At 42.0% G+C, this 24,374-nt stretch overlaps 1 protein-coding gene across 8 annotated transcripts in view; it reads right to left on the bottom strand.

Moving 5' to 3' along the window:
* Positions 1-9,632: 9,632 nt before the first annotated feature.
* The window catches only part of IGSF5 (immunoglobulin superfamily member 5), a 34,360-nt gene continuing 19,618 nt past the window's right edge, over positions 9,633-24,374 (bottom strand). For all 8 annotated transcript variants that reach the window (XM_064471980.1, XM_064471961.1, XM_064472017.1 and 5 more), the window contains 4 exons: positions 23,849-23,873; positions 20,626-20,738; positions 18,769-18,845; positions 9,633-10,187 (listed from right to left, as the gene is read on the bottom strand). In XM_064471980.1, the coding sequence (XP_064328050.1) occupies positions 10,119-10,187; positions 18,769-18,845; positions 20,626-20,738; positions 23,849-23,873 (284 nt within the window). In that variant the 3' untranslated portion in view covers positions 9,633-10,118. The remainder of the gene's footprint in view (positions 10,188-18,768; positions 18,846-20,625; positions 20,739-23,848; positions 23,874-24,374) is intronic.

Below are 24,374 nucleotides of genomic sequence, written 5' to 3'. Positions count from 1 at the left end.
TGGTTAATTACATTCTCAGTTCTGCATCTGTAAAGAGTTTGCTACTTACCTTAGGTCATGTTGAAATTCAGTATTAAAAAGCAGTGACAAAATACTGTTGCTAACCTGTGCACCATATATCAGTAATATATGGGGTTCTGTTGGAAACGGCAGTTGCAATTAGTATAAAACTGGAAAACAAGTAAAGCACAATTTGACACTTGGGAGAGCTGTTAACAGAATAGGCCAGTATCTTGTCTCAGTCACTCCAGAGGATCTTCAGTGTACTGTCTTTGAACAAAATGGTTTAAAATGAATGAGGTTTGGTTTCCAGCAGCAGAGAAGGCGTATCAGCTTCTTTCTGCTTTCTGCTGCTGAAACATGCCTTTGCCTCCCTGTCCCTGTCCTCCTTCCTCCCTCACTGCTGCAGAAGAAGGGGAACTCTTTTGGACTGTGACCAAAAGCATTGCCAGAATATGTTTCTTGCTAGTTTCAATTACTATCATGCAAAAAGACATGCAAGCACATAAACATCCCAAGTCCATTTCCATATTGGATGTTTATCTCCCTTGTTCCATTATACACATTTCTAATTTAAAGGAGAACATGACTGATGCCTAGAGAACAAAGTAACCATTATGCCTTTTGGAGGTTTTGTGTTATAAATTATTTTGGCCATAAAGTACATTTAAAAATGTACCTGGCTATTGAGAATTGCCATGCTCTGCACAGTGAAATGCCAATTCTAACCCAGGGGAAGGAATCATTAACTGGGCAATGAAATTGAAAGTGTGATAATAGATTTATTACTTAAATTGTTGACTATGCCAACTGACTTTTTAGTTAGATCTTTAAGCCTTCATAAAGTCCTCTTGCTCCTTGACAGGAGAAAACCAACAACCCTGTGCTAGCAATTATGTTCATTTGACAACTGTGTTTGCAAAGCAGAAAACACAGCAAAAGGAGCGAATTGAGTTCAATGAACTCTTACCTATAAGGTCTCCAGTGTAACATCAACTCAGGCAACTCGAGCTGAGTACTCTGCCCTGTGCACCTGCGGTAGCAAAAACAGTGTAGTTACAGCCTAGCACTTACATGTAAATCATCGCAATTACAGGCTATTTAGTTAATGTTTTGAATTAACTTGGTCAATGACCTATGAGTGTGTCTGAAGGTAGTGCTTCCCTGGAAGATAAACACACAGAAAATGAGATACTGCATGCATTGTCACTCACCTGCCCACTGCAGACTTTTATCATTAAGCATCTACAAAGGGCGCAAAGGACATAGGTGTCTGCTAAGCAAATCTTACCAGTGGCAAAATATACAAATACAAGCAAAAGAGTGACTTAAGTAATGTAACATAGGTAACCATAGCTAGTGGCTCTTCTTCCAGTTTCCATTTCAGAGCACTGTCAATTACTTCATAATCATCTGACATGAATTGTATCTACCTCTGCCCTATGAAAAGGGAATAACAGTTGAAATTAAGGAAACCAAGGCTTTGTAACTTATTAGCTGTGAAGCTGCCAAATGTAGCAATGTAGCAAGAGAAGAAAGAAAACCTCCCTGGTTTGGTGGATGATCTTCCCAATATGCATTAGAAAGTCTTCATTATTTATTTCTCATTGGGTTCATTACAATAATTGAATTGCATCTGCAATGCAGGGCAAAATTTGTCAGCAGTCTGGCTACAGAGGGTAAAGGGATATAGATTTCTTTCCCTATTATTTCCGTGGTGCCATGTGGCCGCTCGCAGAGCTTCAGAGCCGGCTGAGGAGTCAAGGCACCTGCTCTGAGGCATTTGGGTTCCTGATTAAATAAGTAAAGCTTATGGCTTTATGGGTGAGGTGACAACAAACTAAGGGCAGAGGGGGAGAAAAGAAGCACCTTCAAAGAAGGGGAAAAAAAAAACTTTTCTGGAGGGAAATAAAACATTATTTGCAGTAGTGCAGCTTACGTATGCATAGTTCAGATTTTACTTTGTTGCAGCTACTCAGCAGGAAAGCACTTGCACTGAAAATATTTCTGGACACAGAGCAAATTTTCTTTATGCATCTCCTTAGGGGCAGTACCACGGTGCAACAGGAGTGAGTGGCTCTGGCCTACCTGTACTGATGCACACAGATTAATAAAGACAAATGGCTTGTCTCCCTGTACAACGACTTGGTAGACTGTTTGTGCTCCCATTTTATGTGACAAAGAATGCGGCTCCCTGGCTTCTCTGTTTGTAAACGATGCTCCTACCTGTGTCCTGGCAGTCATGTAGGGCTGCAGCAATGCTGTGGTCATTGCAGAAAGCCCCTGTGGCAGGACCACCCAAGGGTCATGCTGTGCCTTGATGCCTCGTGGTGGGATTGCACTTAAATCTGGAAGCAACTCTGTTCCTAAATGGGTGAATGGAGGCTCCTTGTTGTAGTGTGCAACCAGTGGGAAACTACAGAAGTCATCCTAGACACTTAGTTTGACATCTGTAAAAACAACTTTTAAATCTGCCCCCAAAATAATCTTTCTTACAACCTGAGGAATCCCTACAGCTGTTTCCAAGGAAACTGAGGACTTCTATGCAGCTCAGAAAGGGCCCAGCAGCAGCACACGCTGTCAGGAGCAGCAGTGTGGTGCTGCTCCACCAGTCAGACAGGCTGCGAGGTGCCAGGGTCAGCGGGGCAGACGGGGGCCACGTCCTCACAGTGAGGGTCACAGCCCCATGGGACCATGTGACAAAGAGCAAAGCAGCTCCAGCAACTGTCACCATGTCAGCCAAAAGCCCAGGTGCCCACACAAGTCCATAGTGGCAGGCCGGTTCAAGGTCCTTCCAGCCAGGGAAGCCACAGCAGGGCCAACAGGGTGCAAGGGCAGGTACGGCAGCTTGCCCACCTGCAGGGCAGGTACCGCAGCTCCCAAGCCAGGGAGCACAGAGTACATGAGCAGAGGTCCTGGATGAGGCTTTTTCACTGCTCTTTCTAACAACTTAGTTGTTTTCACAGAAGTGTGATTGGTGGTTACGCAGCACCACCATATTAGAGCAGATTACAAACACAGGCAGCTAAACCTGTAGTTTTATGGGGTGGAAGAGGTTGCAGAGGAGGATTGCAGAGGAAGATGACTACAGAGTATGTTGACATACTCAGGGCCCTGACAAGCTTCTTATGAATGCTATCAAAATTGCATATGAAAGCGAAGTTATTTCATTAGATCTCCCAAGACCTCAGGTATCAGCTCATAGCAGTGGAAATATATGTGTGCTACTACAGCCACCTCCTCCTTTACCTTATACTTTCCAGCTCTTGCACCTCCCAGTGTTCCATCATCTTTAGTATGTGCATCTGGAAAACACATCTAATACACACAGCTAATCTTTATACATAGAAAAAAAATTGTAAAATACAGAAGCCTTGGAAGGAGTATGTTTGTTTGTAACTCTCTGTAGTCCAACCCAATAAAAAAGGTGTTTTAACTGTAAAATAGACTTAGCCCACTGAAATCAGCAGAGATTTTGTATGAACAAAGAGAACAGAAACTTGACTTGTGATTTAATACAAAGTTATAAAATTGCCTCAAATTTGGCTGCACAAAACAATATAGAATGTCACAATTCTTTTCAGGATCTTAAGGTGAAGGGTAATCAATAGTTAGGTCTTATGTTCATATTGCTGATATTTCAGTAGCTTATACTCAGGCGATGTTTCTCTACCAAAACACTATGACACGGTGCCACAGGAGCACAGTGCCACAGTAAAACCTTGCCTCATGCTTTTAACCATTGCACAATTCTGCTATAGCCCCAGTATGACAGAATCCATGATGTAACCATCATATATAATTTTGGGGAAAAAAGGGTTAACTTTGTTTTAACCTGTTTTGCAGTTACAGCTATTCTTCAAAGTATATTGCTCCGTTCTATTCAGAGAGCAGCACACTGCCCTGCCACTGGCTATGAGGACTCCTGGTGATCAGCAGTCCCATCCTTGTCACTCCTCCGTGTTTTTCCCCTGCTCTGGAAATGGTTGAAAGGAGTAGGGGAAAGTAACTGTTCCTCTGCTAGCTTGGATGCCTCCCCAGTGAATTTTGATGGCTCTGCATAGACAGCGCATCTCTCTTTGTCCTCTTTGAGTTGTTCGTTTTGCAAATGGAGACTGTGAAGCGGTGATCAAATTTAAAGTCTTTTCTGAGCTCAGGCTGAGGTACCGCCTCCTCACAAGCAGCATCAAAGGGCTTGGCTGATAATGTAGATCTTAATGAGGACATATTTAGAGGATCTTGCAAATTTCCAAGACACAGATCTCCACAAAAATGGCTGCTAAATTTGCTTGTATTTTGACATAACAGTCTCTATCTTGCATGGTTTGAGTGTGTCCAACTGCTCTATACCAAAAAATAATGCAATCCAGAGTACATAAGGCTAATTTTCAAGCAGGAATTGCTGCCCCACCACTCTCACGGCGTGGACCAGCAATCATCATGAAGATTACTGGCTCCTGTATAGGTGCTGCAACATGCAGGAGAAGTGCTGAGACAAACCTAAAGGGCACAGTGTTCATTTTAACAAATTGTATGGTTTTGTAGTAAAACCAAATAAATGTATTGCCTCATCAAGGGGGATTCATTGCCTGTCCTTTGGAAGGACAGTAGGGTAACATCTAAATGGAACTCTGTGTCTCTGAAGAGTGCTGTGGAACAGTCCCAGCATCTGGCAGCTCGTGGCACTTTGTGAATCGTTGCCTCACTGGGAAAGAAAAATACAGTCTGCCACCATGTCTGAAAGACTGTCAGCTGTGGGGCAGGAGGTTTGACCCAAGTGTCCCTTCGTCCTTTCACAGCAGGTCTAAAATGGGTGGTAGCAACACTGGTGTTTGCAGCAGAGGGACCCAGGGTGCACAAACACATGGTCCAAGCAAGTGGAGCGGAGACCACAGCATCAGTGTCTGACTAGAAAGTCATTGGGACTAAGGGGATCAATAAATAGCGCAGATGAGCCAATGCAAGGCCAGAGAAGACCCTGGGTTTTTAGTGATGGGAAGCTGATGAGTTGGAGGCAGAGCTGAGATGGATCTAGTTGGCTTCTCTAACAAAAACAGCTCAGTATTGTTTTCCCTGGGTTTTGGCATTCTTTCCCAAAAACAGAAACAGAGTGTTTTGCTGGAACATGATTAAAAAAAAAAAAAAAAAAGCACTTAGTGTAAGCCTCATTTGAGGGAGTGATCATACCGCAGTAGAAAATAAACAATATAAATAACATCTGCGTGACGTGAGTTCTGCTATGAGAGCTAAAGCTGAATGACACTGGAGGCTCACAGACATTAATTCTCTGAGCTAAAAAGGAATACCCTATTGCAATACTCCTTTGAGCCAGCAAATATCCGTATTCATTTCAATAACTATCTGTGCTATTCTAGCATAAATAATCCATGATTTCTAGGATACTGTAAGGGAGTTGTTACCAGTCTGCACCTCTGAAAGAACAGAGAGCAGGGTGAGGAAAGGGTAAGAGAAAACTGAATTCCCCAGGGCAGGAGGGCAGGAGCCTCATTCAGAGCTACAGGCTGCAGCAAGGCAGGGTGCTCCTATCAAATCCCACCTTCACAACAACACGGCTAACTTTCCCCTTACTGAGGGGGTTTGGTGCAGACATGTTAGTGTGGACCTGACTTGGCTTCTCTTTCTTTTTCCAGTTTTTCCCAACAGCAGTTCAGGAAGGTCAGCTGAGATTTGCTTAGTGTCTTCCTGAAGTCCCAGTGGGTGGGATAATGGAAACACACAGCCATCAGTGCGTGTGCACAGACCAGAGAAAGTTTAGGTACTTTCAGGTATAGGTAGGATGTTTTATTGGATCAGCTAGTATTGCTGGAAATATTAGGCAAACCTTCAGGTATGCAAGCCGTTATTCAGGTCTGAAATAGAAGCAGCAATTTTCAGAGCTAAATACAAGCTGAGAACAAATGCTCAGATGTTAATGAGGTATGTATCAATTAGGCCTTTGTTTAAAGAAAAGATATTTGGTAGAAGAACGGCTGGTAAAGAGGGAGGAAAGTGAGACACAGAGAAAGTTAAAGTTAAATGAAGCTGCTTGTCACCTAGGGGGAAGAAGAGACAGGTGGTTTATAGCCTGGGGAACAAGAGTCGATCGTGGTGAGTAGGAGGAGAGACTAATCATAAAAGTCACATCTACCAAGAGCGTGCTCCTCCATATCAAGTGGCTTTATGAATTTCAATTCTCAACCTCATCTTTAGAAGGGGTTTGGAGGCTGTGAAAAAAAGAGTACTAAGATATCAGAGGTGTTCTCCTATTCTCACCTAGGGTTTTTTTATTATTATTATTATTATTATTATTATTATTATTATAGCTTGACCATATGAGACCATTTTGGTCCATACTGATCGCTTAATTTTACTTACGCAGTCACCATGAGGCCACTGGATTTTATTGTATTTCAGGGAATGAGGATGTGGGATTTAGAGGAATTCAGGGAGGGACAGTTGTGGGTGGGGCCCATTTTAGACGGGTACGATCTATTTGGGTAGACAGGGAAAGGTAATAAGATGACTTATCTGCATACTTTGAGGGACCATCCTCTGGTTTTCCAGGAGCTTCTGTTGAGGAAGCTTGTAGGATGCTGTGTCCTGCCTACCTCATGCAGGATCCTCTTGTGGAAAGAGGTGATGAAGCCAGTGACCAAAGGGTTCCCATCTCTGTCGTTGGGGGGCTCAAATACTTGAGAATGATGTATTTTAGGTTAGCAGCATGATGTATTATATATTCTACCAAATAAATATTGAAAATAGAAGATCTCTTCAATCAGATCAGTAGAAAACCAATTGTTTATTCAATATTGTGAGTACCCTTCAGTATGAGTTCAACTGTTGATTCTGCTTGGCCCACACAAACGTGAGGTGCCTTTTTATTTTAAAAAGAAACATCCACATGAAGCCAGTGTTATTTTTAAGTGCCTTTGTATCAAAGGCAGCCTGAATTTTCTGTGAAATACAGAACTGGTGAGACAACTTTAGGAAACGTTACTCTAAAATCAAATACTGTTTATCTCCAATGCGTTTTTTCCCACATATACATGTATGGAATTCAAATAGGAACATTTTGTGTTTGCAGAAATGTTTTGTGTGCAGAAGGGTTTTATATTATCAAACTGTGCACAGTCTGTGGGCAGTAAAAAACTAGATACTTCCAGATCACTAAAATGTCCCTCAAGTCATAATTATAAATCAATATGCATGTGTACAAAAGATTGGTGTCTCCATAAAGTGCCTGAAATTCAATATTTTTAGTCTACTGTGTCTTCCAAAAGTGCCTGCATATTTTATATTCCCTGTGTGCTAAAAATTGTCTCTGTATTTTATGAATTGTTGTTGTGGAGCTCTATTTGCAAGCATAAGTAACAGCTAGTACTGGAGATGATATACAGGCTGTATAACATGCCTGAAGAAAACAAATCTGGAAGCATACAAATGCCCCCAACTGCAAATTTCAAGGACACTATAAGAATTTTTAACTTCATGCTAAAGCTGTTAAGGGTATACCATAGCTGTGCAGGATGCATTCTTGTAGCTGGCAGGAAGGAAAATAGCTCCAGACTCTGGTTAATGTGCATGTTTCCACGGTTGTGGTACCTATTTGTGCAAAAAACCTTCATTTGTTCGAGTCAGTGGGATGCGCAGTTGGTGGGGTGCAATTCCTGTTGCTGCTGTGTGTTGTCTGCTGGCAATCATCTGCTGGCAAGTGGTTCCTGAGGTGAGTGTGGCACACCGGAGCACTTTCCAGCTCCCAGGCAAGAAGCACAGCTGGAGGGTGATGTGGCTTCATGCCCCTGATGTCTGACCGCTACCTTTTGGAGCTGTTAGCAGGGAAGGGGGCTGCCAGAGGCTTCCGATATTACGCATCGCACATCAGCTCATTCATTCAACAGCAGTGCCGGGAGGTGCTTTTGCCCAACCACAGCCTGAAAACCAGTCTGGGAAGGGCTGCTGGTGTCCTCTGCAGAGCCTCAAGCACCAGGTAGCACAGCATGGAAATCTCAGTGGGGAATGTCCAGCATGGGAGGCACCATATTGCTGACACAGGAGTCCATCTTTTGGCTCAAAGCATGTGCCCTCTCTTGCCTGTGGCCTCACCACAACAATGTTTTTGATTAATGTGGAAGGATATAGATTAATTGGGGAAAAGGCTTTCTTCGGTTCTAGGTTGGCTGCTTTAATATAAAAATAATATCAAAGCTAAGCTTGAAATCAAGGGCTTTGAGATAAACAGCACTGCATTGTTTGATTCTTTTTCAAAACACATTCTAACGAATCAACATTTTCTGCTGGGAAAATGCTGCCTCCATGCAGTTTTCTTTTTTGTACTGCAGGGTTACTTTTCTGACAAGCAGAAGGTTTGCTAACCACGCACGTGCACAGAACGCCAAAGGTCCGTGGTTTTCATCCCTGAGCCACAGGCTGGTGTTACCCTGGGCCTACCTCCCTCATGCAATGGATGTTCCTATAATAAAGTGGATTCTTGCTTGTGTTTAGGTGCATTAAGCTACAGTAGTAACCAGGAGATGTCAGCAATGGCAATACTTGTACCAGAATACTGTACACGTTTCGCTCAGTGCATGGTTATTTCAAGGAAAAAACACAGATATTCCACAATGTAAATTGCTTATGTTTTCTCTGTATAACACTATAGCTATTTACGTACCATGCTGCTGGTACAACTGCATTCAATGGGAATGCATTTCAAAGCTTCTCCTTAACCAATCAAGACAGAAAGGGTGTAGATTGTCAGAATCTGAAACAGTTTTGTATACAATTGAGCATGGCAGACCGTGAATCAGTCTCACCAATTGTTCTGACAGACTGACTGAAAATGCAACTAGCAATGCAAAATCTGTCACAATTTAATGAGATGCCAAATGCTAAACATGCAAAACAACTTCTTTTTCCTGAGATCAGATTTCAGACTTCTTATTTCTGTTGCATAGCTTATCACTGGAAGTCATTCTATGTAGTGCTTCTTTCAGCACTCAAAGAGCACCTGCATTGGTTCATACAAAAGATAAACATGCAGAAGACTGACTAAATCAGAATGCTTTCAGTGGGTAGAAAGAATTAGTTTTTCTGGAAGAAGTTTGCTGTTTTGTGAAAAACTAATAAGCTTGAACTTTTTATTGCGAAATACAGCATTTCAGACAAAACATTTCAGCTAGAAATCATAAATTTTAGGTTGGGAGGGCATATATAGGGTCCATGTGCCAGATCTGCTCTATTGACAAGGTTGCCTAGCTGAAGTGCATTTCCCATGGTCATTACCAACTCTATCCCTGATGAAACAACAGGGTCCAGCATGAATACAAGCAGCCACCATTTGCTGTGACCCAAGCCACCTGGCTGCCAAATTCGGCCAACGAGTAAAAGAGAGATACAGAACATCCAAGCAATCACTCTTAAAAGTCAGGAGTTTCAAATCCATATTTTTCAGCTTCAGATTTTTGCATTTCAATCAAAATGGAATGGGTTTTTTTGGCACGTGGGTGGTTGTTTTTTATTTGAAACTGGAACATCAGGTTTAAGACAAATACCTTTAACACAAGAATGTATTGAAATGACATAAATTCCTTTCTGATCCAGAGATAGTTTTCTTAGAAATTTTGAGACAGTCCTCATTAAAAAATCCCTTGATTTTATTACAGAACAGAAATTGAAAAATCTATAAGCTCAAGATGATCAACTGTACATAAAGTACATTTAAAAAGCAGTAGATATTGTATTAACCAGTTTTATTATTAACCAGTTCTTCTGAACTAATAAATCCCTTGCAGTTCCTTGATCTTTCTGTGGATAATTTAAAATTTCTGTCTGATAGGAGTTTTGCCGATTTCCTTGGGACCCAAAACACGGATTCTTGTTCTTGTAGAGTCCCGTCAAATTCATTGTCTCTGAAGTCAAGGCTGTCATTTATGTCCATTATTTTGCTGAGATATCATATGCTACATTATAAAGGTTGCAATTTTATTGCATTACATGCAGGAAAAAAAAATAACTTATAGCTTAAACTGAGACAACTGCTGATAACCTTTCTCTGTTGCGGGAAGCCATCCAAACGTGTAAAATTCAACTGACAGAGACGTTTCCTGGAGAAGTACATCCTAAACAATTGTCAAGTTTCTAATTTTTTTGGGGTTGGTTGGATAATCAGTAGGTCTTTGAGGTTGCACCTGTGGGAGAGTAAAAGCAGTTGTAGAACTAAAAGAAACCCTAGAAAAGCAGTCCCACAGGGGTCCTCGGGAGCTTACCTGCCAAACCCTCACCCCAAAGCATTACACTAAAATGAAATCTATCATCAGCAACCCACTCAAAATCTAAATACAAAGGAAAGGATGAACAGCAGAACAAAAGAAAAGCTTCACATGAAACACACTGAGTTCTGGGAATTCATTAACTGGTCTGAGAACTTCTTGTGGACTCTGCAGTCTGTATTCTTTTAAGCAAAGATGATGTCAGGCATTTCTCCTCTGGTTCTCTTAAAGAAATTGCCCATTAAGCTGTAAGAAAAACTTTACGTCTGACATTGCTTGCCAAATGCATTAGAAATTACAACAATAAGCACGCTAGTATTTCACGTATCTGAAAGACCACTCTCAACATCCCAGTGTTTATTCAAGGCACGCTTTTTTTGAAGTTCCCATGACTGGCACAATTCCATTTCCACTGACAGCACCCTGGTTTCAAACTGACCCCAGTGGGATCAGTGCAGGGCAAATGCTCAGCAGTTCTGAAAACCCTATCCTTCTTTGAAACCAGTACGGTGGATTTCCAGTCCTAATTATTTATGCACTTCTACAAAATACCGTTGCAGAGGAAAAGACAAAGAAAAAGTAATTCTCAAATCCATCCAAGAAACATGCACTTTGGCTATTTAAATGTAGTGGTAAGACTGCACATACATAATTTCAAAGTAGCTCTAAGGAATGTAAATTTCTTCCAGAGTTATAACCATGTATCTTCACAGAGCTTCCTAAATGAAACACTGCAGTTGAAGGGTTCACTGCAGCCAGCCCAGTGTTGGTTTTATCTACCTCCAGGTAGATGCTATCTGCTGGCTACTGTTCCTTGCAACTTCCCCACCTGGTCTCAAGGTCTTGGAAATTAATGGAAATTTCACTGTTCTTCCCAGTGGTATTTAGCATCAAGCCCAAGCTGGTCCCTAACTATTGACCAATCTTCTTGTGGTTTGTTTATGGAGCATTAATCATGTACAGTCTGTATTGCCTTGGTATTCTTCCAGTATTAAACACCTTAAATAATGCATTTGGTACATATACATTATTGAATAAGCCATAGAGTATAATGTTAGATAACAAATGTGGACAACACGTTTCTGGTATTTAATGAGTCCCAGCACCTCAAGCAAAACCATGGGATAAATATAACTACCCTGGAAACGTTTCATAAGACAGTTGCCTTCTGTTTGAAACACAACTCTTTTTCTCTGCTCCCCCCCTCCCCCCCATCCCTTTTGTTGCTAGGACATACTGCTGTTTTCTAAATTTACCCTTCTTTGCTGTTTATTTCTGCAGAGAGGAGAGGTGCTTTGGGAAGTAACAGGATTGCCGGTCTCTGCTCAAGAGACCTTATGCAAGATCTCTCTGCTGCACTTAATTTCTTGCAGTTCAGCCCAAAGACCTTACTGGTGCTCAACAGAGACATCACTCACTCATTTCTGGAGCACATCAGAAGTTTCCTCTGGTCTGTGTTACCCTAGAGATTAATATATGATAAGATTTGCTCCGTTTACGGCAGAAGAGTTATTTGGCATTTCCTGATCGTTCAATTACAGGTCTGTTATGGCAGGCTTTCTCACTAGGGCAGAGGTTTTGAGAAGTTCTCTACTACTGCTCCTGCCAAAAATAACAAATTTACCAGTAGAATGAAAAAAAAAATCTGAAAAAATGTGAAGGCGAGCACTACGTTTGTGGAAAGCAAGCATTCCCAGATACTGTGACTGTTCTTTTAGTATAAAGTATACTGAACTAGTACTTAAAAATCTCATCTGCAAGAATGAGCCATGCAGTCTCTGCCCTATCATGCCATTTCTCCTCGCCACCAGAGGAATAACTGAGCAGCAAGTTTGCCCCTGGGGTGGGACTGTGCCCACAATGGTTCACCTCTGCCCTGCTGCATCTTTCATAGTTATTTGCTTTAGAGAAAATGCCCTGGATTATTTATATTTTATTCTCCCTGTGCTCTGATATCAATTAATAAATAATTTCGTGAATTTCAATCAACTCATGCTGTGTACTGGCCCATATTCTGCGGAGCTTTCTCTGAAGTAGCGTAGCCTCACTGAGGTTGCAGTTCACTGAAGCAGAGGCTGCTGGCTGCTGGTCAGTGATCTAAAACTCATTTTCTGATGCTATAGTAGTTCTCGTACAACACATTACAAATACAAAATGCGGAGGAGTAGGACCACAACAACCATTTCATAGACCCCGAAGTGCTACAGCCGCTAGAACCTCTGCTTGGTTTTGATTTCAAAGTTGTTTCTTCTTTATATTAATTCAGTGCTCTACTAGTCCTGCCAGTCCTAGTCTGAGAAAAAATGGCTTCGTTATTCATTACATCCTGCACATTGAATGGAAAAAAGACAGCTCTCGTGGTTCACCGCACAGCCCAACATTACAGGAGTGGGTTTCTAAGGTGGTCCACTCTATTAGCAAGGATGCAATATTGTCAGCATTTCTTTTACATAGTTTTAAATCTCTTTGTACTGTCAGCTTGGCATCTAGTTAACGATGGATATTTGACAGTCACATGTTTCAAAGCCTGCCTGTTGACATCTGCCCCGGATGCCTTTTTATACACATTATTATAAAGGGACTATTATACTGGGAAAAGCTTTGCATAGGTTTGGTTGGGGAAACAGGTGCCCGAATCTTTCCAGCCCTTCCAGCTCTTCAGCCAGACAAAAAAAGAGCAAGCAATACGTGGATGAATCAGAAAGTAAAGTGAGTGTGTGCATCAGCTGATTTCTCAGTTGAATCCTTCAGTGATGTTTGGAATACTGATCTTCAGTCAATGAAAGAAGGACTTCTGCTATTACAAGCATGTTGTAGTCATTTCTGCAACCCATATGACATCGGTGATGTGAATGATAGACACACACCTGGCATTATAAAACAGGGCTCTGATCTTTAAATTGATTTGACAGATGGCAGCTCCTCAGACACTGACACTATGGAAATGTATGATAAACTGAAGGCTTTGCCTGCTATTAGCCAGTCAAAAAAAAATCCAAGTCTAACTGCATTAGAGCAAACTGCTGAAATGAACGTGGTAGGACTATGTCCAAATGTGTCTGTGTGCATCACACATTTGGCTGACTGTTGTAACAAAAAATCTGGGAGGCACAGCTTTCTGTTTCTGAAGGCTATTTTCCCCCCTGCCCTCAGTTTTTAATCGTCATTCCAAATTCACTTCATTTAGAGGAAAACACCCACCCAAAAGTTCTGGATACCCTCAAAATAATTTGGATATACTATTGCTTCAAATAGCAAACTGGTTCCATCCTGTCAACTTTTCGTACACTCAGCACATTCCCTGTCCATCAATAGGCACGCAGCCTGGAAATTCCTTCTCATTTCATTGGGGGTTAATCCCACCCACATAACTTCAGTCGTCCCCTTCTTCCACAGACACTTGGAAAAATTATACTATAAACTACACCTGCCTTTTCTATATCTGTGTCATCAATATTTATTAATCTTTTGTAGCATCAATATTTATTACTCTTTTAATCAAGATATGCTGGCCAAGGAATATCATAACATGACATATTCTATAGTACATTTCATCAGTAGGGGTAAAATTATTTGCTGTCATTGGTTTATATTTCTACTTTATTGACCTTTTAATTTGATTTTGATAGCTTAATTTTTCTTTTCAAACAATCCTCAGAGTCAGAGCAGTTATATACAGTGCAATAAATGGAGCTACAATTCATCATTCATTTCCTCCCCAGTATAAAACCACAACCACAACTAAATAATATTTCCAGTTTATAGAGTGTCATTTGGAATAGTTAAGAAGAAAAATAGATCCTACCCCATTAATGGAGCCATGACTCACACTGGGTTGGAGAGGAGGAGTGTGGCTGTGGTGGCAAGTGCAAGCCTCCTGTAGCTGCACTGAAGTCAGCTGAATTACACCAGGGATGAATCTGGCCCACTATAAACGAGCATTCGCTCCCTCTTACAAAATGGTCTTCTGATTTATCATAGAGACATTTATGGCATATTAAATGAACTAATCATGAAGCTTGTGTAGGAGTCTGTCCAGTCCTGCAAGATGCTGAGTCCTTAGAGCTCCTTTTGTAACAGTGGGACTTGAAAAAATGCAGTTCCTTGGAGGTGGCACTGACGACCTGGCAGAACCAGACCTATGGCCCCTGTTCAGACTAAACTGTCTGTGGGACTGCCCCAAAATCTGCCAGACCCAAGGTAAAGGATGCCCCTCATTGCACTTGGGTTTTGGAAGGAGCTCTGCACAATGGGTCAGGGCATAAGAAATAGCCCTTTGGATGGGACCTTGGTCCCTAACACCCATTTGGCCTGCAGCTCAGCCCTGGGACTAGGTGCAAGGATCACTCTACTCCCATTGCTGACAGTAACAAAATATGCAATTAAACAGAAGGCTGTAACTCTACTCTCCATTTGACCTTTTCTTGGCTAATGTAATCAGAATTAACACCCCCCAGCACCCCTGACTGATGCTCCTGGCCTCCTCTTCCAGTGGCTGGTAATTTTTTCTTCGGCTCAATAATTTAGTTCGATATTCATCATTTTTTAAATGCCTCACACACCTTCCCCCCTCCACTTTCTTTGCTGAGGTATTACTTTTCCCTAAAATGATTTGCCAGGTCTTTTGTTCACGTTGTGAATTGATCAGTGCAATTGCTGGGCAACATTCATCTTCTGTGAACATTTTGCATTACTTTCTGATTCAAAGAGTTTGAATGGCCAATAGCTGACCTAAGCGATTTTCTGTTGTCACCCTTTACAATGAGGCCCACCAGGTATTTCAGGCTTTGTACCTGGTTGGGTCCATGTGCAAGGACTGCTGAGGAAACAAAACCTGTGACACAAAGTCTCTCTTCACCTCTCAAATAATTTAAAATTGTAACTTTTTGCATAGGTAACAGAAGGGATACCCTCAGAGATGCAGGGAAACTGCGTAGTGCCTCTGACCTGTGCTGGGAATTTCCATCCAGTTTTCTCTTGGGAGTGGAAGGAATGGGCTGTGCAGCAGGTACAACTGCCTCTGTCCAGTCAAAATGTTAACTTGAAAAATCTTAATTCACTACAATTGCCCTGTTCTTCATCTTGTCCCTACACCCATGAACTTCTTCTAATTTTAAAACTCTCTGTTCATACTTTGCCCGTATGGACCTATTTTCTGGCCTTGTTGCTGTGGTTAATCCTGGTCCATTAAGGTGGCAAGGAAGCCAACCACAGAAATCCTAGCTTCTTTCACTTTGCAAAGGTGGAGAGACAAGGCTTTAGATCTTCAGTCTCTGATTCTTTCCATCAGTAGATGGGGTTCTCGTTCCTTCCTGACCCTGCTCCTGACGGAGGTTTGGGCTCTTCACTCCTTCTTCTTGACCACCACAGAAGCACTGCAAGGGCATTTGCTCATTTTTTCTGGATCGTCCAGGGAGAGAGGGGCAATTTGTTGGAGGCCACCATTTTACATCCTCCTTCACTATGGAAAAAAACTCTTCGGATTCCCTTCCTCCTGTTTTTTTTACCCTCTGTTTCTCATTAAAAAGTCCAGAAAAATAAAGATGAAAAGCCTTTGGGAACGTTTCAGTATCCAGGCAGGGAAAGCCACCTGTGAGAAGCACAACTTTATGTGCTTAGAAAAAGCAGTGGCAGGAAGGCAGGTGGTTTCTGAATAAATTTTTTGATTCAGCACTTATCAGCAAACAGTTAAATGGCTTGCCATCTGATTTCTCCTACCTGACAAGAAATATATTATAATGAAAGAGCACTATAATATTTATTATGCGATATATTGACACAGTGGTGATTGAACTTTATTAGAATGCCTCCAGTAACAATTTTTGTCAGAAAGCCTCTATTATGCAGTTAACAGGGAAGGTTATGAATGTAAAAGAAAAGCACTTTTTTGTCTGGGAAATGTTTTACTATGTTTGTATATGCCATAAATTTAAATCACAGACTCCAAAAGCCACAATTTAAGGTAAATCTTCATCAACCTTTATCAGTTCTTGCATATACAAGACCGGGCTATCACAATATACTGAGAAGCCCTGTTCAAACTGAGAAATAGTTTGTCTTCACAAGCCATTTTTAGATTGCTAAATATTCCTCCAGCATATGGAAAACTGTTACAAATAATTTTCACTTCTAGATTATCTCTTGACATTTTTCAAACATGCGTGTGCAGTTACTGATGCAGCTAGAAGCCACCATAACAGATTTGTACCAAATATTGTCTCGGGACAACTGGTTTAACAGAAACAGTGCAACTTTATGTTGTGTGTCTGTGATGAATTTCAATGTTTCGCTAGCCACTGGGCTGCAAAGGACCCCCCTAGGCCATCTAACCTAGCATCTGACATGGAGGGCTGCACCTGCATTCATGTTTCAGTTTGAATCAGGAGCATGAACCCAACGCTTGTGAACCCTGTCTCCTGAAGGCCCCCACTCACAACACTATCATTCTCGCTGGGGAGCTGTGTGAGAACACCTAAACTGGATACCTTTCAGATGACACCAAGTGGCTTAATGGTCTCCCAGTGCACAACCAACGCACGTCAACCCAGCCACTGGGTTGATGGCTACAGGGAACTGAATGATCACCTCTCCCTGAAATGCCTATTGGATGGACACGGGGTCCTCAGCACAAGCTCTTTTGCTTCTCAGAGCAGACCGTAATGTGCCACATGCCTTGTCCATGTAAACATAGCCAGTGCCTTACAATCCTATTCATTAGCATATCAAACACTGTCTGAAACTTTTGCTCAGGGTTAGAGATCCACACTGAACCCCCTGCTGTTTTGTACATGCTTTTCAGCTTTGCTTTAATAGTATTTTTACAAGTAATTAATGTCAAACATAGTAACTACCAGCCACAAACACATCAGTATCATTGGTATTATTCTTACTGTTATTATTTTGATCATTGTTTTAATCATTGATAGAGTACTTCCTAAATTCCATTGTGTGCTAAAAGAACTAGACACACTTTGCTATGATTTATATGCAATGTCATCCCAAGACAGATTTTTGCATTGTACATGTTGAAACAACTCTTCAAAAATAAATGAGTTATCACTGTGTTGAGGAGTGAACTCATTAGCACATCACTGCCACTTGCCCAAGAGAATATCAGTAAAAACCATCATGGAGGTGCTAAATGTATGTTACCAATATATGGCATAAATTAAGATCCACATTGCTGCTATGCTAGAATTTAAGCAAGCCCAGCACCACCCTTCAGAATGGAGGCAGATGAGAACAGAAGTAGTAGAGGAATGAACACTGAGCTCTACTTCTTTACTTGTTAGCTACATGGAAAGGAGGCAAAGCTCTAGAGTGGACTGGGTGTTAGCTGCATACTTTCCCTTCCATCATTTACTGCTGAGGTACCAAAGGTCTCTCAGATCATTTTAAATTTCCTGACTGAAGCAACTTCTGCATTGTGGAAGTGCAACTGGAAAATACAATCAAGAAATGATCCAGAGAAAATTAACATTTCTTTACTGTATCTGCACTGGATTTTGTTTGCAAAGGAACCTCAAACCTCACCTTTGACAGTGCCTCCATCTCATATCCACATCTCCTCCAGTCTGGCAACTGGGGAGAACAACAAAAACATTGCAGACCTCCACTTTGGCAAAGGCACATACATAACAGCTGTCCAGAAATATTACATGCCCAGAGCAATGCAGACCTCCACATTATAATGGTTTCATCTATAATATACATCAAGGTGAATTCTCAAAAAGCCAAGCCAGAGTTACTCTGGCTGGCAAGGCTGAAAGAATTAATTAATGGTAAGAAGTGGGCTTGTGGAGAGAGAGGAGGAGACTTTTTAAGCCCAGGATTGATTAAAAAATAATTGGCTTTACCTATGGGAACTCTGTCCCAGCCAGGGCTACACATCATGCTTGCCAGCAGAAAGGCCTAGCTGACATTTGGAGGGGGAGAGATGTGAAAAGCAGTGGAAAGGAAAGGCAGACACTGACTGAATGTCTGTCAGAGTTCAAGGAGCATCTGGATGATGCTCTTAGTCATATGATTTAGTTTTACGTAGCCCTGCAAGGAGCAGGAAGTTGGACTTGGTGATCCTTATAGGTCCCTCACAACTTGAGATATTCTATAATTCTATGGTTCTATGAGGGGAAGCCTGTGACTTCATAACTTTAGCCTGGGGGGTGGGGAGGAAGATGCAGCAGGGTGCTGAGGTGAACAGATATGACAAAAGCTTTGCTAGACATTTCTTCCAAGCATCAGGGGTGGTTGTTTCTCCTTCACCTCGCACCCCCATCCCCACCTCCAACCCCAAATCAATCTAAACCTGAGGCTAACACCTAGGACACTTACCCTTAAAAATCAAACATTCAGGAATGCTGAAGGGACATTCCACTTACCCAATTACAACTGTAATTGACTTATAAATGTCTACCTCCACCCAAACAGTATGTTTGGGTATAGTATGATACACACTGTGTGAAAAAAAAAAAAAAGGTCAAGATATCGGCATTACAGTTACCTTTGGTACAGAACTGGTAGGTAAATCTGCAGCAGGGACAGTGAATTTTGAAGACACTGGGGGAAGAGGGGCAATTCCTGTAACAAGAATATACAAGATTACTGTTATTCAGTGTTCGCCATGGCATGAACCACAAGCCATTCAGGAATACAGATAAATATCATTTAATATCGTTAGCCAAACTCTAGCTAACTTGTTGAGCTAACACGGCTTGCAGGGGTGCCTTCTGTGAGAAGACACCAGGAGCTGCCCCCATGTTGGACCAGCTGGCTTGAAGACAGTCCTGCTGGCCAAAGCTGAGCCCATCAGCAACACTGGTGGCACCTCTGTTATAACATATTTAAGAAAGGGTAAAAAATGCTGTGCTACAGGAGCTGGGAAAGAGGAGTGAGAATATATGAGAGAAACAACCCTGCAGACACCAAAGTCAGTGAAGAAGGAGGGGGAGGAGGTGCTCCAGGTGCCAGAGCAGAGACTCCCCTGCAGCCTGTGGTGAAGATCATGGTGAGGCAGGCTGTCGCCCTGCAGCCCAGGGAGGACCTGATGCCACAGCAGGTGGATGTGACCTGAAGGAAGGTACAGCCTGTGGAGAGCCCACAGTGGAGCAGGCGCCTGGCATAAGCTGTTGCCCCATGGAAAGGTGGCCATGGAGGAGCAGTTTTTCTGGCAGGAACTGCATTCTGTGGGAAGAACCCATGCTGGAGCAAGGGAGGAGTTTGAGGAGGAAGGAACGGCAGAGGTGATGTGTAATGGGGCTGACGACAGCCCCGTCCCCCTGCACTGCTTGTGGGGAGGAGGTAGAGGAGCTAGGAGGGAAGATGAGCCTTAAAAGAAGTGGGAGTGCAGGATGTGGTTTTAGTTTTGTTTTTCTTTCTCACTATCCTACTCTGTTGCTCAATGGCAATAAATTAAATTAATCTTCCCCAAGTGGAGTCTGCTTTGTCCGTGATAGTAACTGGTGAGTGATCTCCCACTCCTTATCTTGACCCATGAACTTTTCCATCTTATTTTCTTCCTCTGTCCTGTTGAGAATGGGGAGTGATAGGGCAACTTGGTGAGCACTTTGTGGCCAGCCAAGGTCAACCCAGCACACTAATGAGTATGAAAGGACCCCATCTAGGACCCAGCAGAATCTATTTGTCCAGGTTTGCTTAGTTTTCCTTATATTTTTTATAACTGCAACATTTTGCAATACCACATGCTCTTGAAATCTTTCCAGTGCACTTATTTTTTCACAATTTATTCATTATAGAGAAAAGGATGTATGCCTGGATTATAGACTCTGCACAATAATTTTATGTCATTAAATGTTTGATTAAACGTTTTGATGATAATGTAGTTATAAATGCAAGTGGTGGGTAACAATTTGGTGGAAATTTACATTTGCTTTTGAAGAGTCTTTGTGCTTAAGGACTAGAATTTATAATGCCTTAGTCATTTATCAGTAAAATCATAGTTCCCTAACTGCCTTTTTTTCTTTCCTTCTTTTTATTTTTGTGTTCTTTTTTGGTGGTGGATTTTTTTGTTTTTACAGACCAACTGCAAAATATTGCCTAAATTGATTATCATATGGGAATCCAGTACTCCCACCTCTGCGCCCAGAAGATATTAGGAAGAACAAAAAAAAACAAACCCGGAACTAGAATTGAATTCAACTGCAAAGAACTTTGATGTTTCCTCAATACTTTTGAAGGACCATACTCTAGAAAATACAACACGTTCTGAAGATGTTCAGGCCAAGCACAAATCCTTTACAAAGTATTGTGAAATCTTGTAATATAATTGCTTGACATGTTGTCCAAAATGCCTGTGTTGAGAAGCAGTTTGACAACATGTGATTCACCAGCTTAGACTCACCTGGCAATTGTTCTCTGTTCCACAGTTCCTCTGGAATGTACCCCTGATTTTCACTACCATGCCTTTGCCTGTTTTCCAAATTGCCATCTTTTTTCTTCTCAGTTGAAACTTTTCTAGAAACAAAAAGACCTGACATTAGAACTTCATTATGATATAAGAACTCTTGGGTAGTAGGTTACAGAGAAAAATTATATATCTTATTTCTGAAAAAATAGGTGCAAAATGTGTCTGGGCCTTCCCAGTAATTAGCTAGTACAGATCTTGTCCCGTGTATTACCTGTGAAATTTAGGAAGTTTCTATTAGCTGCATTATCAGAAAACAGGAAAATAAAGTAAGCAATCTTCAAAGAGTGAAGACTCTGTTCCAGATCATAGGTTTTGTGGGAAATTGATTTTACTCTGTAATTCTGAATTACAGGATGTTCAGTGGCCCAATAATGGAGCACCAGCTAGGTCGTTTATGACAGCTCATCATTTTTGTGATTTGAGTCCCTCCCAATTGCAAAAACAAAGTATGTTCTCTCACACCACCAGAATTAGCTCCCAAGTGATTCATCTGCACACTCCAAAGTTAATCTTTCACTTTGAAATTTACATTAGAAGTGAGCATACTCACAGTGAAGTTGACAGAACTCCCTTGGTTAAAGTTACACATCTTTAATTTGCAGAATTTAATTAAATTTAATTTGCAGAATGGCAACCTGCATAGCTGCACAGCAAGAAGAGAGTGCCTTTTTACTCAAAGCTCTAGAAGAGATGCTACTATTCATCTGTTCCTACCCTAGACTCCTCCCCAGGATAGTCCCAGGTCCATCTTTGCCTAGGTTTCTGATGTGGCAAGCACAAATTGATGGCAGGACTATGACAACCCAGGGATTTGTAGGGGAAGGAGGAAATATTCTCAGTTAGCAATATTTGTGGAAACTGCTGCATTTACTTTTTTATGTTTAGCAGAAATTACTTTGCAGACCCATACAGCTTCAGAATAACGTTACTGATGCACATGTAAATCTGACAAGCCAGCTATGACTACATGGCTTTTTTAGGAGTTAAGCCTGTTAGATACAAAAAAGAAACCTGTCATGGTTGCTAGAAGACAAGAGGAATTGTTTAGGAATACCACCACCTCCACATGTTACATGAAACTGTACTGTCTGGTTTATCTGATCTTTAGATCTCAGCAAAGTCAATGTAGTAGCCAAACTGAAAGCAGCTACAAAGAAGAGTGGGAGGTACAGAAAGATAGCCAGCCAAGTTAAAAATAAATGTGGGAAGTAAAACAATATATCTTTGGTCTCACTACTTCTTTGCTGCTACTACTACAACACAGCTTCCAAAATCTGGACAGTCATCATTCTTTTTACTGCAGGTAGGTTCTGTCCAAGAAAAAAAATACTGCATCTACAAAATCTGTAAGTGATTGTAAATAATTCCTTTGATTTCAGTGTAATTGTTTACACATGCTAAAACTTTGCAGAACTGTCAACACTGAGTTTCTAAGTCCAAGCTAAGCCATAAAGCCTGGACTCATCCCAGTGCTTAAGTATTTGCTTAAGCGTTTCCTTAACTTTCAGAGTGTAAGCAACATTTATGAAGTCAGTACAATAACTCATGTTTACAGTTAATGGGAAAATAGGAGCTTTACTGTACTAAGATCTAAAACCAGACATTCTGTCATGAAGATATAATTGTATTTGCTCAGACCAGATTCAAAGAAATAGGGAAAAAGTAATGTTATGCCCTATTCTGGACCTGTTTGGCTTGTCTGAAAGAAAGCACTGTGCAGACCTGAATCAGCAAGGCAGGGTCCTGGGGAGGACATGGACCCAACCTTACCAGTCCCCACTGCTGGGCAGATGCTTCCCTGCATGTTCAAGTGATTTTGCCTTAGCAGGGCTGACACTTGCAGAAGGCTTTTGGCAGAGCCAAGTCAGAATCTTGGTCAGAAAAAAGGCTTTGTAGCACTTCATTCACAGCAAAACCAATACATAAGTGGTGCCTGCTTTTGGCCCCCCTTTCCCTGCTGATTTAGTCCTGCTCTATTTATATAGCTGCACTTGGTAAAATGATCAGTCTAGCATCACAAACTAAGAAATCACATGGAAGTTTACTGGCATGGCATTGCATGGCATAATTAGCATCATTTTCTCAGAGGAAATTAGTTCCTTATTTTGTTTTGTATCAATAAAATGCAGTATAAATGGAAATCTGTCAATAGGCCTTCACAAAATTTCCCGCAAAAATGGTAGTGTTGGGTTGACAGTTGGACTTGATGATCCTACAGGTCTTTTCCAACCTTAATGATTTGATGGTTCCCCACAAGAGGCGGTTAACGAAGCTAAGTATTACTGAAGTGCGAGGCAAAGTGGTGGAACATTTTGTAAACTCCTTAAGAGATGGGGAGTTAAAAGCCCCACAGGCGCAGGCACTGTGTGAATTTATAACGCTGCCTAGAAGCTTAGAAAAAGTAACCCCAAACAACCCCACGGATGCATCTGTTAAAGCCGCACTGGTGCCGACAAAGAGGATCTTAATGCTGACGACCATCCGCTCATCATTTCCAAGGTTTTCCAACTAAATGCAATAATGTACCAACAGCTTTGGAGGCAAGTGCGACTGATAATCGCTTGATTAAGTGTTATCTATTTATTTAATTTTTATGCGACCTGTCCCAACGAGCTTGCGGGAAGGCTTCTCGGGAACCCCCCGCGGCAGCCCCGGCAGAGCTGCCGGGCTCGCAGTGACCTCCTGTGGCGGCGCGGGCAAACGCCCGGCTCGCCGCAGGCAGCCAGCCTGGCGCAGGCAGGGCTCCCCCACGCCTTCCCCGGGGCTACAGCCAGTTTTTAAGTCTTTGCTTTGCCCGTCAGCTTCAGCAGGAGTGTGTTTTCCCTCCGTAATTTCCGCGCTTGCTGAATCAGAGAGGTGGCGTTTGCAGGATTTTGATTCTTTTCACCCAGTTTATCGTGGGAACAGAGTTCACAACCTTGCTGCGAGCTGTGGCCCTTGCTTTTCACCCCTAAGGTCAGTCGCCTTCCCTGCATACTGCCTCCCTTCCTGTGCTGCCCATGCAGCAAGGGGCAAGGTCACCCAGCAGGGCAGCATCCACTCATCCTGGGAGTGCTGGGCCTTGGGGCGTGGAAACAGGCACATCCCTCTCACCGTCCTGCAACAGCCTGAAAGAGTCCAGTTAAAAGGAAAATTTCTCCCACCTCTTCCAGCTTACCTTATTTCATTTTGATACGTAGATCCTGAGAAAGAAAGAAAGAAAGAAAAAGGAAGATTGCATTTAAAATGCAGGAAGTTAAAACATGACCTCCTTTAGGGCTCCTCTTAGAGCATGCACTATGTTCCAGCTACCACAGCGGCATCTCTCCTCCCTGATCACAAAATTATACAATATCCCTGCAGAACAGCTTACACAGAAATGGGAAGTTAGGCACACAGCACTGAAAGTATGCTTCAACAAAGAACCACAGCCTAGGAACTGAATGCCATGGAAAGTTAGCGTACTCCTGAAAAACACAACCCCTCCTAGTTAATGTGAATGGCTGACACCGGTTACTTTGGAACCAATTTATAAGAGGAACAGCAAAGTAAAAATAAGGAGCATCTTAGCCAGGTCATGGTTAAGAGCAGGATCTCTCTGCTCACACTTCTGCTTACAGGTTGTTGCACAGCACCAGAGCTGATACAACTAGGAGATTTATATCTAACTGAAGATACTTTTTAACGTATAGACCAATTGTGAA

The sequence above is a fragment of the Phalacrocorax carbo genome, chromosome 1 (genome assembly GCF_963921805.1).
Source record: "Phalacrocorax carbo chromosome 1, bPhaCar2.1, whole genome shotgun sequence".
Classification (NCBI taxonomy): domain Eukaryota; kingdom Metazoa; phylum Chordata; class Aves; order Suliformes; family Phalacrocoracidae; genus Phalacrocorax; species Phalacrocorax carbo.
This window is presented reverse-complemented; position numbering and strand designations above follow the sequence as displayed.